General features: G+C 42.1%; 1 protein-coding gene across 2 annotated transcripts; it reads right to left on the bottom strand.

Moving 5' to 3' along the window:
- Positions 1-3497: 3497 nt before the first annotated feature.
- Positions 3498-17349, bottom strand: ASPA (aspartoacylase). 2 transcript variants are annotated; one of them, XM_075262620.1, is made up of 8 exons: positions 17327-17349; positions 16904-17088; positions 13391-13631; positions 10159-10354; positions 7770-7863; positions 5852-5959; positions 5377-5486; positions 3498-4127 (listed from the first exon to the last, which is right to left on the bottom strand). In XM_075262620.1, exons 2-8 carry the CDS (start codon positions 17064-17066, stop codon positions 3930-3932), a joined length of 1110 nt encoding a protein of 369 aa, XP_075118721.1. In that variant the 5' UTR covers positions 17067-17088; positions 17327-17349; the 3' UTR covers positions 3498-3929. The 2 variants fall into 2 exon arrangements, with proteins under 2 accessions (XP_075118721.1, XP_075118722.1); XM_075262621.1 differs by lacking the exon at positions 17327-17349 and having other exon boundaries at positions 16663-17039.
- Between the last annotated feature and the right edge of the window lie 1573 nt (positions 17350-18922).

Below are 18922 nucleotides of genomic sequence, written 5' to 3'. Positions count from 1 at the left end.
GGCTATCCAAAGTGCTAAGTGATCCAATGGTGGACCCATGTTGTTGACTCTGACACAATAATGGGCCTACTAGGACACATAAGACAACACTATTTGGAGATAACTTTGAAGCCGTCACTTGTCACTTGTGTCCATGTCATAGATTCCATAACAACCTATTAGACCTTATTGAGGACATGTCCAATGTGTACAGGATAACAATAAGGGTTATGTTGTAATGAAATATGGATGTGCACATGTTCTGTATCGATGGAAACCCCAGTCAGGACAACAGGAAACATCAGTTCAGTACAAGAACTATCCTCTAAAAACTAAACAGGGTTACATAGAAACATAGAAGATGGATGTAGAAAAAGACCACATGGACCATCTTGTCTGCCCCTTACCCACTAAAAACAGAGATTTCCAGCTGACGTGGACGTCTCTGACCTGAAACTCTGTATATGTAATGTGATTGATGGATAAAGCTCATCTATTTCATTGTACTTTGCACTTTTACTATTGTATATGAAGTTTGTAGGTGATGTTTCCTTTAATGCATTTTAGTGAAAGTTTTTTATGATACCTATTTTTCTTACAAATTATTACCTATAGAATATGGATGCTGCCCTGCTCTATGTATGGTGCTAGATATGTAACAAATCTAGTCCTACATGACAGCAAACAGACTTGATTTTAAGTGAATCTTTACTTGATATTTCATTGTGTTTATGTGTTTTTTAATATTTATTTTATTTATATCTCAATATTTGTAGACATTTGTATTTTAAGTGTATGTATTTTTGGTATATTTATTACAATTTTATGCTTTTAATTGTCATTTTAGTTTATAATTGACCTCTGATGTCTCCATATTGGCTTCTGGGATACAGTAAAAAAACAATTTGTAATTGTAATGCAAAGTGAACAACTACAATAAAAATGTATATTTTGTATGAAATGGGCTTGACGTTTTTGCTTCTAAGGGGGTTACATGACAAGAATTTGCTAAGAAATTGGGTAGATCTCCAGTCTAGTGAAACATGATTAGGGAGAAGGGCGCTTACAGAGATGAGGAGGCCAAACTACAGCCAGCACAGATTATAGGAAGACTGTGTGGAATCTGCTCCATTTGTATGTTTATCGCTGCTAATTTTGTGTAAGGAGCGCTAAGGGGGTATAATATATATATATATATATATATATATATATATATACCTCAAAATCTGTGGTAGCCTGCTCTATACAAATCCACTGGGCCCTTCTCTTTCAGAGGTCTCATGATAGCTCTATGGTTCATCTACCCTTACTAAAGAGACCATACACATTACAGAGACCATAAGAGACCGTACACATTACAGAGACCATACACATTAATTTTCCTAGTTATGTAATAAATTGTATTTCTCTACTGGCATACGGCAATCCTGTGTTTGTTTACAAGGGTGTAGCAGGGACATGCCTATATATACTATACTCACTACTACAGCCAATCGCTGGCCTAAAGGGTGACATGTCATATACCACTAAGGCTAGTGATTGACTGTATGGAAGCATGGTATACACAGGCAGGTGAATACTGCAACCAAGAGGATGGAGTCAACACTGCAAGACCAGAGCGCGGAGCTGGAAGTGGCAGGAAAGACTAAGTCAGGCTAGCTTCACATCTGCGATCAATGATTGCTCAGGGATTCCGTCCCCCATTCTGCTTGAAAAGGTCCTGCAAGTAGCACTTTTCTCTCCGCATACTTCAGACGGAAAACCCGTGGACCCCATAATAGTGTATGGGGTCCCCGAAGAATAGAAACGCCAATGCAGGTGTGATCCTAGAGTAAGTATTGCTTCTTTTGTGTTGGGTTTCTGCAATGTGGGGCCTTAGCCTTAGGCTCTAGGTTGCAGAAATGCAGCATTTTTTGTTGCCGATTTTGCTGCGTTTTTTTTTAGCAGACTTCTATGAGCTTCCTTTATATTTTCCATTCCTTTTTAAGCCACTTCTATAAAAAAAAAAAATGCTGAAAAATTTGCAACAAAAAAACCCCCTCTGCATTACTTCAATGCCTCAGGCAAAGGCTTCATATTGCAGAAAAGCTGCTTATGGATCAGTCCCCGCGTTGTGGAAACTCAGCTTTTTTTGTTGCAGATTCTGATGCGTTTTTTTGAGCCAAGGCGAGGAGTGGATTGAACAGAAGGGAGAACTACAAGAACTTCCTATATATTTCCTATTCCTTTTGTAGCCATTCTTCACTTTGGCTCAAAAAACTGCAACAAAATCTGCAACAAAAAAGCAACGTAGGACCTCAGCCTTTGTGTTTTAGGTTTTGCTGCTTTTTTTGAGCCAAAGCCAGAAGTGAATTTATCAGAATAGAGAAGAATAAGAGAATCCTATATTTGTCCCATATTCCTGTTGAAGCCACCATTCTGTAATACAAATTTAACTGTTAATTTCCCCATTTTCTTTGTGATGGGAAACAACAAACATTTACAGAAAATCCAGAAGAAACCTGCAATAGATAAGGTGTGAAGATGGTTTGAAAATCCGTAGCAAATTCTTAAATTCATACAAATATTTTCTGTAGCATTAGGCTGCCTTCACATGATGTAAACGCAAGCTGATTTTGTCAAAATTAACGTGTCAAAAATACACGTGTAAAAATCAGACTTCCATTGACTTCAATGCCATTTTCTACACGTGTAAAAAACCCCGCAAAAAACGCGTCCCCCAGACGAAGCCGCATGGCGAAATGCGCATCGGGGCGCGTACACTGGTGGTAGATCTTTATGCCTTTATAATGTTTTCCATAGGGTCTGGCTAGCATCTTTGATATATTTGTTTCATTGGGCCATTACTGCTGTGGGTTATCTTATGGTATTTACCTGTTTATATCAACACAGCTATGCGGGTCTTCTGATCTATTTGATATTCATGCCATTTTTGACCCTTTGTCCATAATTTATTTATCACCACTTGTATTACTGAAGCATTTATCCCCCGTCTCATATGTCCAATTAATTTTACATGTTCATTTTATATAATAAAATTTCATATTTTACTATTATATTGAGGTGCTTCTGTCTTTTTGACACTACTATATATCATTAATTTTGAAGCAACTATTCTAGTACCTTTTTTGCATATGTATTTGTTTTCATGTATGATTATGGACCTTCATGTTATAAAACAGAAACCGGGCAGAAACCCGGCGTACCCCATTATAGTCTATGCGGTCAGCAGGTTTCTGTGGGTAACCTCCAAGTGGACCCCAGGAACTAAAAGCCGAATGCTAGTCTGAAACTAGCCTTATTGTTGTGTGGCACTTACACTTTATTGCATGGCTTTGCTGTAATTGTGGGCACTCTTTTTTATTCTGTATTTATTTCTTTCCATGTGAGGACCACTTGCTCCATGTCTTCATAGAGGATCCATACACACAGCTCTGACATGTTCAAGCAAGAAACCTCAGTTAGGTCCAAGTTAAACCCTGCAAAATGGTTTTGTCTCCGTCCTACAGGATGGGACATTTTATTACAGTTATATTGCAAAAGTAATGCAACAACAAGAGAGATCAGGTATGAAAAGAGAAGGTAACTGAGCACTACCCATAGTCCATGGTCCCCGATATAGTCAGGTCTGTCCTGGTGGATACAAATAGAAGGGCGTGTGGTTGATTTTCATCTGAAATCCGGTGTCTTACAGAGTACAACCTCAGTCCAATAAGGATAGAACTTTAATGGCCAGGATTTATAGAAGTCCATTAGAAATTCACAATATTTCAAGTTTTGGGAACCTTGTTATTTGTGGTCTGACGACTCCCAGGAAGTCGCACGGTCATAGTTCAGTATAAAAGAAGCAAAATAATTCCTGTTATAGACTCCATGTTATTTTAGCTATTGAAGCAAATAGTTACATGTAATGACCTGAATGATGTGCTGTGATATAGAATTATATCCTGTTATATAGAACTACATCGGATAGATTGTGCCGTCAGTGTCACCCTCTCAGTTTTGGCAAAAGCCTGATTTTTTTCATAATATGCCGCCTCATTCACGAATGTTGGAAAAACTGTGCCTTCTCCTTCGTAAGCGATAACGTCACCATTCATTGTGATAAACATTGGGTCACCGGGATTCAGCGGTTTCCAGTCCTGATCCTGTAAAATAAAGTTCAATGTAAAATATTGAATAAGGTTTCACTATAGGAAATGAGGCATTTCCTGGCCTTCACCAATCTATAACTAGCACGGCTGCTCGATCACAAGTCTCCCAGCCGCCCACTATACATAGAATGACACTCCATTATAGATAGAAATACCTGTTTAAAAAGAACACAGCTGCAATTTTTAATAAAAAACTTAAAATTTTGTAACCTGGTTTTATTTTCTGATTTTAGATTTTTTTATTCTATTTGGTATACATGATAATGGGGGCGGCCATCTTGCCTGAGCTTTTCCTCTTCTCTCTTAACAGCATGTAGTGATATGCTTTACAGCAGGGGTGCTCACACTTTGTCAGCATGTGAGCTACTTCTTTAAATGACCAAGCCCTAAGATCGACTACCCACTTCTTGTGGGCGGGGCCGGGCCTGTGGGCGGGGCCGGCATGTAGGTAGGGCAAGCGTGTCTGTGGGCAGGGCTGGGCATGTGGGCGTGCGGATCGTGAGAGGTGGCCGCCCAGGCATCCCCACTGTCTGCTTCTTCACAGCGCAGGCTGAGAGTTATCTCTGGACACTGGCAGGCTGGGGCTGTGGCAGGCCAAGGAAAGTTAGATTTTTTTTTTTTTAAGAGAATGCTCTCGGATGACAACCAAGTGCCTTCTGTCCTCCATAGATTTCATTGGAGGGGGATTCAATTTTAATCCATTTGCACAGAGCAGAATAGGACTTGTTTTATAAATATCAGAATGGAGCATCAGAACTTCCCCTCAGAAGAAGCCTAGGAATACATGCCATAGTGGTAAGTCATGTTATTACTAGGGGCCTCTGGTGGGAATCAAGTTCAGGTATTGCTTGTGCCCCTTTATCATGTTTGGAATAGAATTTGTTACTTTTCCTACCCAAAAGCATTTGAACATTGGCAAACAATGAAGCAATAAAACAACCGTTCCATCAATAAGGAATGGTTGAACATACAATGGGTCGCCACTCAGTAGTGTGTGGTAATGGGAAGAACCAGCACCTGATGCGGATCATATTTTCTATTTCTTTTCTATGCACATCCCTCCACAATATGGAGAAATAGCCATCAGACAATCAAGCACTCGTTAGTAGGTGATAGACCATTATGGGGCAGCTACTACGTGCAAGAAGCAAACTATACTCATAAAAAGGGTAGTAGGTGAAGAGTGATGCACTTTATACCATTGACCACATCTTTAATATGGAGATAGTTTAGAAGGGCACACCTGGAGGCTGGGATGAATAATTGCATCAAGGTCACCTCTGTCATTTCTTGGGTAGTCTATCTTTTCCAGTGCTCTGTATACTTCAATACTGCATGGTGGAAAATCTGTACCTGCAATGTATTTAGAAAAATAAACCATCAGACTTGTAACAGAGTATTAATGGCTGGGAACTACTTTATTGTTACTGTATCATTAGTTAAAAGACTACATAATCGCCTCTTCAGGTGTCACAATGGATGGTCATTGTCCTGAATTTCTATCAGGAAAGCCAACGTGGCACATGCCCCATCAGTTCTGTTCTAACTATATGTCTTTTGCTGGGACAACTGCTCTGATGTAGGGTATGTCAAGCCATAGCTCTAACCTGCAGGGACACATGTAAATGGGAATAGCTCCACTAGTAGATCATGACATTTTGTTGTATGAAATGATTCTTTGTGCTTAGCAGGTAGTAATTCACATAGAGCATCTGTACCTTCATTAAAATGTTGTATGAAATCAAGTGCATAGTTTACTACGGTTCTCATTTTATGCAGAATATCTGCGCGAATAACTCCTTGAGGCTGGGGTCCGACTTCTATGCCTGTGAAAAAAAAAAAAAAGATCAATTAAAAATAAATTATTTTACAGACAACCCCCCAAACACAAATGCACACTTGGCTCAGTATTCTCAATGGAGAAGAAAGGAAAATAAGTGATGATAACTCTAAACAATTATGGACACTGAAATCCAACATGCTCAACTCTTTCACCTGTCATCTGCCATTGGTGGAAGATTGGGACACCTTCACATGTAGTAGGCAATGGTCCTACCAAAAGTAAAGTGCCTGTCCAAGATTTATCTGGGCTGGCCACTTTTTTTTTTTTTTTTTTTTTTTTTTTAAATGTAGATTGTGAGCCCCACATAGAGCTCACAATGTACATTTTTTTCCCTATCAGTATGTCTTTGGAATATGGGATGGAAATCCACGCAGACACGGGGAGAACATACAAACTCCTTGCAGATGGTTTTTTTGCCCTTGGCGGGATTTGAACACTATTGTTCAACTGACTAACTAACCACTGAGCCACCGTGCGGCCCCCTTGGGCTGGCCACTTTGGTTGGTTTTTATAAGCCACACCAGTTGGGCATCTCCCAGCTTTTTGACCTGGGAGATGCCCAAATTTGCCAGGAAAGTTTCCAAAAATTTGTGACTAGAACAGACCCGACTGTCCTACAGACAACCAAAAGCGCTCTAGCTGCATATGATGGTATATAGCACCTAGAACAATTCAATTGCTCAGGTATCATGGATTAAAACACAGGCAGGAATGAGACTTTATATTCAGCAGTTCACACTGAATATAGAAATCACGTTCCCCACTGTGTCTTTAACTAATGAATACTCTATTTTTATAGCTAGATCTGTGATCTTATATGACCCCAGAACCACTGTTCTAGGTGGTATACAGCTATTAACGCTTTCCCCCGGCACCTTGGTAACTGCTGCATCTGAACTTACACAGTAACCCAGATTTACTACAGTGTTTATGACTAAACATTACGGTAAACGTGGCACAACATGATACATCCACTTTGAGCTAAAATTTTACTAAACTGCCAGACATGTGGGTGTCACATTTCAAGTCAATGGAGCTAAAAATACTCCTAAATTGTTTTCTAAAATGTATTATTTCGCATCAGCTACTGTGATAAAACTGGCACATTTTCAGACTACCTGACCAGTTTACACAGTTTAGCTATTAGTAAATCTGGGCCAGTCTATACAGTCTGGTAATGTTTAGTTAAAGCATTGCTAGGCAGAATTTCAGAACTTTGGCCTTTTTCAACATTAGAAGTTTTATTGAAAGTTTTACAAATTTTACAAAACCAGAGGGGGGAAGGGGGGGAAGGGGGCAAAATAATGTACATAGGTATCAAATAATGGCAAAACTTGGGGGAGAAAGAAGGGGGATGGGAAGGGGGGTGGTGCAGGAAGGGAAGTGAGCAAGAAACAGATAAACGCTCTGGCGCTTAAAAACAAAACATATGCATAAAACCTCGGAACATATGAATATCAATTGTCGGGTAAAATTTAAAAAAAACCACAAACAAACTGCACAGGGAAACATTACACAGGGGACACAGAAGGGAAGAGGGAACGGAAATCGGCAGAGTAATAAAAGTGATTCCAAAGGAGCCAAGTCTGTCGATGCTTGGTACTTTGGCCTTTTTCTACTAAAAGGAATTAAAACAGCTCAATAAAACATATAAGAAAAAGGTTTACTAAACCCCCCGACACAATATATAGAATGAAATAAAGTAAAACAATGGTTACAGTGACTACAGCAACTACTTTTCGGTGCTCATCTACCCTTTGCTACTATATACGAGAAGAGTCAGGATCACTTACCCATAGGATGCTTTGCTATAGAGCGAGCTGTTGCATATTTCACTCCAGGACGTTCAATTAATAACACAGAACAAGGTACAGGAGCCATGGACGTCTGTGGGATATATGAAAGAAGAACCTGCCTAAATCACAGACTTATACGTAATATGGCAAGTTGGCAACCACCCAATACAAAACAACAAAATTCCCAACCATCCTGAGAAAATATGTCCAAGTACTTTTGAGGCTAGGTTCCCATCTGCGTAGCAGGCTCTGAATCCGCCTCACAGTCCTGCACGAAAGACACTTCTCTTAGCCGGTTTCAGTATAAAATTGGCAGAAACCTAATGGACACCTAGTGGACTCTATTATAGTCTAAGGGGTCCGCAGATAACCACTGTTTTAGTGGACCTGAATGACAGAGAGCCCAGCGCAAGTGTAACCTAGCCTAAGTTAGGCAAATAAATAGAAAAGAAAGGACCCTTAGTAGAGAGCAAAATAATGACACCCTTCCCCCACTTGATGCTCGCAAGATAAGATGCACATAATGGGACGGGAGATTTTAGTGCCAATTCTTGTCCCATTTCCAACTCTTAGAAGAGGGAAACATGACACAACCACCAGGCAGGTTTAAATTTTTTAAAGAGGACATGTCGCCTCGCCTGACGTCCTGGCATAAAAGCTCAGGTTGGCCAGTCCCTGCACAACATCTTCCTACAGTGGTCATCTGCACATTTTTAGAGTCATTTACATTTCCCTTCCTTTCTCTACCTGTGCCCAGACCACCATTAAGATTTGTTCACAACATCTCTATGTGTGCAAGCTTCCCATCATTCCCAGGCCCTGTCAGTGCCCCCTCCCCCCACTTAGTAATCATGTGCCACAGCCTCCCCCACAGAATCCCTACTTCACTACATGCTGCTGACTAACTGCTATTTTTCGCCATTAAACGGTTAAAGAGGACCTTTCATCAGATTGGGCACAGGCAGTTCTATATACTGCTGGAAAGCTGACAGTGCGCTGAATTCAGCGCACTGTCGGCTTTCCCGATCTGTGCCCGGTGTAAAGCGCTATCGGTCCCGGTACCGTAGCGCTTTACAGTCAGAGGGACGTTTCTGACAGTTAGCCAGGGACGCCCTTCTGCCTAGCAGCGCCTATCGCAGTGCCTGCACTGTGGAGTGGGGAGGAACTCCCCCCTCCCGCTCCTGATAATACTCGTCTATGGACAAGCTGTGTGAGCAGAGGGAGGGGGGCGCGTTCCTCCCCTGCTCACACAGCACAGCGCGATAGGCGCTGCTGGGCAGAAGGGTGTCCCTGGCTAACTGTCAGAAACGCCCCTCTGACTGTAAAGAGCTACGGTACCGGGACCGATAGCGCTTTACCCGGGGCACAGATCGGGAAAGCCGACAGTGCACTGAATTTAGCTGAAGTCAGCTTTCCAGCAGTATATAGAACTGCCTGTGCCCAATCTGATGAAAGGTCCTCTTTAATTATGTATCAAAACTTCTCACTCCAGATCTCCAGAGGGCAGAGCTCATAAATTTATGACCCACAGAGTGCCAGACATCAAAGGAAATCTCAAAAAGAAATCAAAGATTTTGAGAGTGACTAGAGAGATCCACTGGCTTCAACTCATTGGGCTGTTCTTCCTCCTGGGAATTTATGAATATATTGACAGTTTGGTGCTCCAAGTTGAATGCATGTCCCTACATACTTTCCAATCATTGCTGATAGAAGGAGATTCATCTCTTGGCAAATGGAAAATGTTAAAATTCTTCATGAATTAGTTGCAATAGCAGAGGATCAAGGGCCCCCCACACAGTACAATTTGCTCCACAGTGGCCTCCAAACACAGTACAATCTGTTTCACAGTGCACCCCCCAACATGGTAGTACAATCTGCTCCACGGTGCCCTCCCACACACTGTATAATATACTCCACAGTGGTCCCCACAGAGTATAATATGCTCCTGTACATACCTACACTCCCAAGAAGAGCAGCCAGGCGATCTCCTTCTTTCACCCATGGCCCACACTGACAATTTTCAGCTGTATGTGCATTTGCACATACACCTGAAAGAAGTGCTGGCTCACTTGCAGTGGAATCTGGGACAGTTGTCCTGGATTCCCCATTAGTAAATGATCAAGGAGTCTGACTGGGGCAATAGCGATGTGCCCACAGAGTGGGCTTTGAGTGCCCCCTTTGGCATGGATACTATAAGTTTGCCAACCTGGGTATAGGGTAATATACCTCGTAGAAAAGGTAAAGGTTAGGGTCAACCCAACATGTTCACATCATCCATGGACCTACAATATATAGATGCATGGAATAAATTCAGTGTCTAATACTATAGCTGTATGGTGGCCCTTATATCTTCAGTGCCTATATGCGCCCCTTATCTGGCCATTACCTGTATATATTTACACATCTGTATAGTGAAATCATCCGTAGAGTTTTCAAGGATCACTGTCACCCCCATGTTTGCAGTGGTGTTGTGTAGGTCAAATATTACATCATAAGCATCTTTACTTCCCTTCGGTCCGAACAAGGAGTTGACCTTTTGTGCTTGTACAATTTCATAAGGAACTTCTCCTGAAGGATCAGTGCTGTAAAAATAAAAAAAGGTAAAAAACAAACAAACACAAATCTGCTTATTTATGATACTTGCTTTGTTTGCTCATGATGTAACTTTAACCCAAGAGTATTTTTTTTTGGTGGTGAGGGGGGGGGGTGGCATTTACCACTGAATACAGGAAAAGGTGGAGGAAATAAACAGTAGCCATGAGATTTTATTTATTCTCATCCTACCACTCTAGTAAAAAACACTGCACAAATTTTTGAAAACATATGGCTCTTTGAAAAACACAGTATGGTACCCTATACCCTATACTCATATTGGCCATGAGGTGGTCATCTGCACCCTGCTTCACCATCTGCTTCCTGCTTCACCATCTGCTTCCTGCTTCACCATCCGCTTCCTGCTTCACCATCCGCTTCCTGCTTCACCATCCACTCCCTACTTCACCATCTGCTCCCTGCTTCACCATCCGCTCCCTGCTTCACCATCTGATTCCTGCTTCACCATCCACTCCCTACTTCACCATCTGCTCCCTGCTTCACCATCTGCTCCCTGCTTCACCATCTGCTCCCTGCTTCACCATCTGCTCCCTGGCTCTCACTCATGGGAGGAGTAGCTGCAATGTAGTGACGTCACTTACATCGCATCTGCTGCTAACTGAAGATTCCGGAAAGACAAGATAGAATGGCAGGGAAACGGGATGAGGAGAGTATTAGGATTGTTTTTTTCGGATCCATTATACTGTATACTGAGGGCACTATATACACTGTGGGGACACTTGGAGGGCGACTGTATACTGTGGGGGCAACTGGAGAGGGACATTATGATGTGGAAGCATACTGTTAGGGCCATTATTGGGGTAATATACTGTGTGGTAGCACAAAGAGATATTGATAGGAACTGGTGGTGCTGGGTAGGACTACAGGTGGTCCTTACTATACGTAAATTCCTCAGACGCTCTACTTCTCTTTCAGTCCTTTGAGAGTTGGGAGGTATGATCTATGACATATTATGTGGCTATGTCACACATGTCATTTGTAGCAAGAACTCTGAACTGGATTTTTTTTTTCTGAATGGCTGATTTGGTGGTGGGGGGGGGGGGGTAGGGAATTAAGATGGTCATACACATACAGATAAGCTGGTAGCAGCTTATTCCCCACTCGCTATAGAGAACGTATGCACACTATAAACCACACTGAAGTCTGCTATACTAAGTATATTCTATCTTTAGGTCTATACAGCACTCCAATAGCACTGAAGATATCAGACATAGACTCTTGACTATGAGAATTAGAGTATTCCCCTGAGTGTATAGAAGTGCTGGCCTGGGCAACCCCAGCAGGAAACACTTGTGCTCATGAAACAAAGCAGATCCATTCAGCACATGCCAAGAACAAACATCAGGAACAAGTGGTGGGATGACTCAGCACAAACCACCACACAGGCCGCCGAAAGCAGAAATGTCACTGAACATGGAAAGAGAAATGTTCTGTTCCCATGTCCTGGAAGGTCAGAAGCTAAATACTGCACTAAGGACTCAGCACATTCTTACCCTTCACTACATTAATGGAAGCAGAGAGATTTATCAAAGAAAAACTAAAATTACCATTTGCAATTTTTTGTTACGACAATTTTTTGTGCTTAACATAAATCTGTCATGTGATTATTGCTGCCCTATTTTACAGCATGATATGAAAGAAGAGGAGCACTGAGATATATAGGGTTATATGACAGAGGAGAGAAGCTGAGCTCTGTGATATATAGGGTTATATGACAGAGGAGAGAAGCTGAGCTCTGTGATATATAGGGTTATATGATAGAGGAGAGAAGCTGAGCTCTGTGATATATAGGGTTATATGGTAGAGGAGAGAAGCTGAGATCTGTGATATATAGAGTTATATAATAGAGGAGAGAAGCTGAGCTCTGTGATATATAGGGTTATATGATAGAGGGAGAGAAGCTGAGCTCTGTGATATATACTGTAGGGTTATATGATAGGAGAGAAGCTGAGCTCTGTGATATATAGGGTTATATGATAGAGGAGAGAAGCTGAGCTTTGTGATATATAGGGTTATATGACAGAGGAGAGAAGCTGAGCTCTGTGATATATAGGGTTATATGATAGAGGAGAGAAGCTGAGCTCTGTGATATATAGAGTTATATGATAGAGGGGGAGAAGCTGAGCTCTGTGATATATAGGGTTATATGATAGATGGAGAGAAGCTGAGCTCTGTGATATATAGGGTTATATGATAGAGGGAGAGAAGCTGAGCTCTGTGATATATACTGTAGGGTTATATGATAGGAGAGAAGCTGAGCTCTGTGATATATAGGGTTATATGATAGAGGAGAGAAGCTGAGCTTTGTGATATATAGGGTTATATGATAGAGGAGAGAAGCTGAGCTTTGTGATATATAGGGTTATATGATAGAGGAGAGAAGCTGAGCTCTGTGATATATAGAGTTATATGATAGAGGGGGAGAAGCTGAGCTCTGTGATATATAGGGTTATATGATAGATGGAGAGAAGCTGAGCTCTGTGATATATAGGGTTATATGATAGAGGAGAGAAGCTGATCTCTGTGATATATAGAGTTATATGATAGAGGAGAGAAGCTGAGCTCTGTGATATATAGGTTATATGATAGAGGGAGAGAAGCTGAGATCTGTGATATATAGGGTTATCTATATGTCCTCTATCATATAACCCTATATATTACAGAGCTCAGCTTCTCTCCTCTATCATATAACCCTATATATCACAGAGCTCAGCTTCTCTCCTCTATCATATAACCCTATATATCACAGAGCTCAGGTTCTCTCTCACGATCATATCCTGGTCTCTTATAAGACAGCAAAACCACTTGACAAGTGATATATGATTTCTCAAACGTTAACAAATGATGCTGTGGTGAATGCTCTTTTCTGTTCTAAACTTTGGAATTATTTAGTCATGTAGTCACCCATGTTTCATAGAGAAGCATAGCCCCTGCTCCCACCCCCTTCCCCATTAAAACTCTATAATATTATCAAAATGATACAAAAGAAAACAATGCTTTCTTACCTAAGACCTTGATTGTCAAAAACTCTGTTCAGGTCAGTGTCAATATATCTAACACATTTCTCCACAGCTTTTGGGTTGGTAATAAATGGTCTCACCTCCACACCCGGTCTGGCAATTTCCTCTCCATATTTTAACCAGTGTTTAACAAGTAAGACTCCGGATAACTCATTTCCATGGGTGCCACCAAATATAGCCACTCTGCGTTTGGCAGAAAGACTACTACTTGCAGCCATGTTGGCAGCTAAAAAATACAAAATAAATAAATAAATAAATAAAAATATGTCAATAAAATATTAAGGCTGAGGCCCCACATCACAGCAGATTGCAGGTTTAGTTACGTTTTTTTGGGGCCAAAATCAGGAGTGGATTAAGCAGAAGTGAAAAGTATAAGAACTTTCTATATATTTCCCATTCCCTTTGTAGCCATCCTTGGCTTTGTTTGAAAAAAACACAGCAATATCTGCAACAAAAAAAGCTGTGTTTCTGCAATGTGCGGCCTCAGAAAAATGAGATTAAATAAAACTTAGGCTGAGGCCACACGTTGCGACAATGCAGCATTTTTTGCGACAGATTATGCTGCGTTTTTTTAAGCCAAAGTCAGGAGTGGTTTGAAAAGGAATAGAAAATACAGTATAATGGAAGCTCTTAGATGTTTCCCTTCCGTTAAATCCACTCCTGACTTTAGAAATCGCAGCAAAATCTGCATTAAAAAACACTGCGTTTTTGCAACGTGTGGCCTCAGCCTGAATGGTTTGTAGAATCATTTATTTCAGCATCACTAATTCATGACATATTAGATATATAATACCTTATTTCCTGCTATATCTACTAACATTGGAAGATATGTATTAATGAGGACCTTTCGTGTCCTTGGGCATATGCGGTTTTATTTACCACTAGAAAATGCGCTGAATTCAACGAACTGTCGGCTTTCTCGTTATGTGCCCCAGGAGAAGAGATATCAGTGTTGTTACCGATAGCTATTCACTGTCAGAAGAGTGTTCCTTACAATCTAGCTGGTAATGCCCCCCTAACAGTCTGTCCTTAGCTCTGTACCTTCAGAGGGGCGTTCCTTACCCCCCAGCCATGACGCTGAGTGGTGAGGAATGCCCCCCCTTCCTGACAGTACTCGTCCATAGACTAGTACTGAGGGGTGTTCCTCAACGCTCAGCGTCATGGCTGGGGGGTAAGGAACGCCCCCTCTGAAAGAACAGAGCTACGGACAGTATTGTCAGGAGGGGCGTTCCCAGTTAGACCCTTCTGACAGTGAGGAGCTTTCGGTAACAGCACCGATATCTCTTCCCCTGGGACTCATAACAGGAAAGCAGACAGTACGCTGAATTCAGCGCACTGTCGGCTTTCTAGCAGTAAATAAAAATGCATGTGCCTGAGGACATGAAAAGTCCTCTTTGGGTCAATGCACACAGAGTTTTTTGGCAAGGATTTTGATGCTGAAACCGCGTCAGTATCCGCCTCACCATAGAGTTCTGTGTATTCCGCTAGCTTTTTTTTTTTCCGACATGAGCTTTCTTGAGGCCTGAAAAAACCAACAGGAGTCAATGGGAGGGGGAAAAATTTTCCGCACGGTAAATTCCGCGCGTAGAAAAAGGTGAGCAGCACTCTCTGAAATCAATGTGACACTTTTTGTAGTGGTAAATTTGGCGCCATAAACAGCGCCATTTTGCCCTGTGTGAATGCCCCCTTTAGCAGATTTTTTCCTGCGTAAGGGTAAGTTCACACTGAGTAAACGCTAGCTTATTTTGTAGAGTAAAATTACACTTGTAAATTTTGCTGATTTAAGGGCCCGTTCACACGGAGTAAACGCGTGCGTATTCTGGCAAAATACACGTGTAAAAAATACACGAGTAAAAATAAGAATCCCATTGACTTCAATGACATTTTACACGTGTATTTTGACGTGTTTTTTTACACGTGTAAAAAAATGTCATTGAAGTCAATGAGAGTCGTATTTTTTACACGTGTATTTTGCCAAAATACACGCGCATTTACTCCGTGTGAACGGGTGCAGACAAAAACTGATGTGGATTTTGATGCTGAATTTGAAGTGGATTTTGGAGCAGAATTTGGAGATGAATGCCACTGTATTTTGTCTTTATTAGGGTTCCTTCACACGGCGTAGCGCGCCGCTCCTTTAGACACGTATACACTAGAGATGAGCGAGTACTGTTCGGATCAGCCGATCCGAACAGCACGCTCCATAGAAATGAATGGATGCACCTGGTACTTCCGCTTTGACGGCGGCCAGCCGCTTAACCCCCCGCATGCCGGCTACGTCCATTCATTTCTATGCGAGCGTGCTGTTCGGATCGGCTGATCCGAACAGTACTCGCTCATCTCTAGTATACACGTGTCCGAGCGCGGCGCTTCAAAACAGAACCATTGATTTCAATGGGTGCCGATATACGCACGGTACCCATTGAAATCAATAGCTAAAAAAGCCTCCGATTGATTTCATTGGGTAGCGCGCGTATATCGGCACCCATTGAAATCAATGGGCTGTGTTTTGAAGCGCCGCGCTCGGACACGTGTATATGTGTCTAAAGGAGCGGCGCACTACACCGTGTGAAGGCACCCTTAGGCTACGGTCACATCTGCGTCCAATGACTGTTTGGGGATTCCGTCCTCCAGCAAGCAGGAACCCATTATAATCTACCGGGTCTGCAGGGAACTGCTTTTCAGGTTTTTTTGCACCTGAAGAACAAAAACCCCAATGCAGGTGGGAACCTAGTGTAAAACTGCAGCGGAAAAAAAATGACATGTAGTTTTGTTGCAGTTTTAGGAGCTTTTTCCTTCTTTTACAGGTAAAGCACATTTATTCAACATGTTTCATCTGCAAGATCAAAAACTGCATGCAGCATTTTCCTAGGCAGCTTAACAGCATCATGTGAACTGTATTGAATTATATATATAACACCTGATCTTAAGGTAGTCCCCTCCATAAATAGCTAATTATTGGAGGAACTAGTCACATAACTACTGATCTCAGATCCAGAAAGTTCTGATGGAAATGGTGCCCATCAAAGTAAAAAGGGGGAACGTCAGCAGCAATCTAGTGGACCCCCATTATAACTCACCAAGATGTCCAGCATGCCATCCAGAAATTCTGACACTAATGTGAACAAGGTCTAAGACATAGTTGATACATTTGACAAGTGAAAGTGACAACAGCATTACTGATATATAACCAAAAACATTGGACTTCTATTAATAATATAAGATGTATCCAGCTATGTGAGGCCCATATATCCTACCTGCAGCAACACGTGAAATGCACACGCAGTTCTTTTCCTGCCGGACTATTTATACTCAGTCATTTTCATTAAACATTGCTTCCCAGCGTTATCTTCAAGTTACTTTCTTGCCCTTTTGTACCGGACTTTCCAAGGAGGTTCAGCCTGCTCAGCTTTTCCACTGAACAATAACTTTCTTCACAAATGAATATTAAATAATGGTTAAATCCAAAGTGCACAATAAGAAGACAGTGACACTAACCTAAAGTGAGCGTCCTCCTGAGACACAGGCACTTGGGAGTGTAGATAGAGGAGGGGTCCAGCAGCACAGCCCTGACAACAGACCCCAAGGCAGTCTGTACACAGCTAAACAACTTTACTCTCAATGAACTCTGCCGCAGGACTCTTGAGCTGGAGGGAAACATCTTGGGCCTTGTGTTCCTGCAGCTGATTTTCTCACAAAAACAAAGAGAAGAAAAGTAGAAGAAAGCAAGTCTTGTTTCACTTCCTAAACGCCATGCACACAGCCAGCAAGCAAGCAAGCAAGCAAGCAAGCACACTGATCTCCCAGACAGGCAGGCCCGTGTCTACTAGCACATGTCTCCCTGCTCTTTGTAATCCAAGAAGCTTCACCTGATCCCTCACACTGTACAGGAGATCCTGAGACAAGAGAGCCGTCACCTACCTAATAGAAGGGTGTGAGCAATAATACAAGGCTAGGAAAGAAGGAAGACTGTAGGAAAGCCCTGCAGATCAGCCAGCAATGTGCCCAGCAACTAATCTGCTGACTAAGAGTCCTGCACCGCTCACTACTACACCACATGAACTTGTCTCAGGTCATCGCTCACATCATATTCTGTACAAGAAAAAAAAGCCGCAAAACCTCAAATTCTAAATTGTCCTTTTGTGAACCCAAACATTATGTGCAGATGTAGCAGAGTAACTTGAACTTATGTTGCAGTGTGATACAGACAACAAAATGTTTTTCGAATGACTTTTCGTTGTTATTGTTGTCTTCTGTTGTACCAATTGCAGAAGTTCAGGTTAACTCTGCTACATCTGTATATAGCAATTCCTTAACCCTTTAGTGACCAGCCTCTTCTAAGTCTCGAACACCATTTTTTTTTGCATTCTTCCGTTGTCACATACCAAGCTATATAAGTTTTTTCTAATTTTGTCTCCAAGAGGGAGTTCCCCCATATCCCCTTAGATGCTGCAGCATCCAAGAAGTTAAACTCCTGGGAGGTTGCTGATCCTGGGCAGTAGGAACAGGTGCCCTGAGTGTTTGAGCATGCAGGTGTCCTCATCTTGTCTTTAAGGTCCAGTTCACATCTGCATTCAGTAGTCCGCTTGGGGACCCCCCAAACGGAAACCTATACGCATTAAAAAGTGTGATAGCTAAGAGACCACATGGAACCCGTAGACTATAATGGGGTCCACGTGGTTTTCGCACGAAACATGCGGAGAGAAAAGTGATGCTTGCGGGACTTTTCTCTTCGCATGATTCATGCGGACACCAAGCGGAAACCACACGGACCCCAATATAGTCTACAGGGTCTGTGTGGTTTCTTAGGTAACCACTTTTTAATGCGTTTAGGTTTCCGTTCGGGGGGTCCCCAAGCAGACTCCCCGAACGGAATACCGAACGCAGATGTGAACCAGGGGCCATTGTATATGAGTTGCCAGAGTATCCTGCTAAGTGAGTGTGACAAAGTAATCCAAGTTTGGGCACTGTGAGTTGTGTTGGGGGGCTTTAGGCAGATGCAGTCACACTAGGCTTTGGACAGCATTGAAAGTGTAGCTGCCAGGGAGCTTGTAAGGGGGTCAGTCCTTACCATTTTTGCCCCTGAGAGTGGTTTGTCTTGGTGGCTGAATATGGGCCTTTTACATTAGTGGACCCTGTTTAAAATATTCCTAAGAGGCCCCCCACACACATAATTTGACATCCCCTAAAATAGCATCCACATAATGTCCCCTGCCCCCACAGTTACAAAAAGTTATATGCACCTAACCTCACTCCTATGGACTTACCTGCAGATTCTGGCAATTATAGACAAGTAAAGTCCCTTACAGAGTGAATTATTATGACCTTATACACAAAGTGCCTACAGCTCTGCAAGGTTAGGTTCATATGACAGAATTTAGTCTTACCTGCGTTCACGGTCTCCGTTCTATGGTTTCCGTCTTCTGCATGCCAGAAGACGGAAACCATAGACCGGGTCCGGCCGTGAGCGTTTTAGGCTCTCCGCCGCAAAACCGGATTTTTTTATCCGGACACAGA

The sequence above is a fragment of the Leptodactylus fuscus genome, chromosome 2 (genome assembly GCF_031893055.1).
Source record: "Leptodactylus fuscus isolate aLepFus1 chromosome 2, aLepFus1.hap2, whole genome shotgun sequence".
NCBI lineage: Eukaryota > Metazoa > Chordata > Amphibia > Anura > Leptodactylidae > Leptodactylus > Leptodactylus fuscus.
The sequence above is the reverse complement of the archived record's forward strand: the minus strand, read 5'-3'. Positions and strand labels throughout refer to the sequence as shown.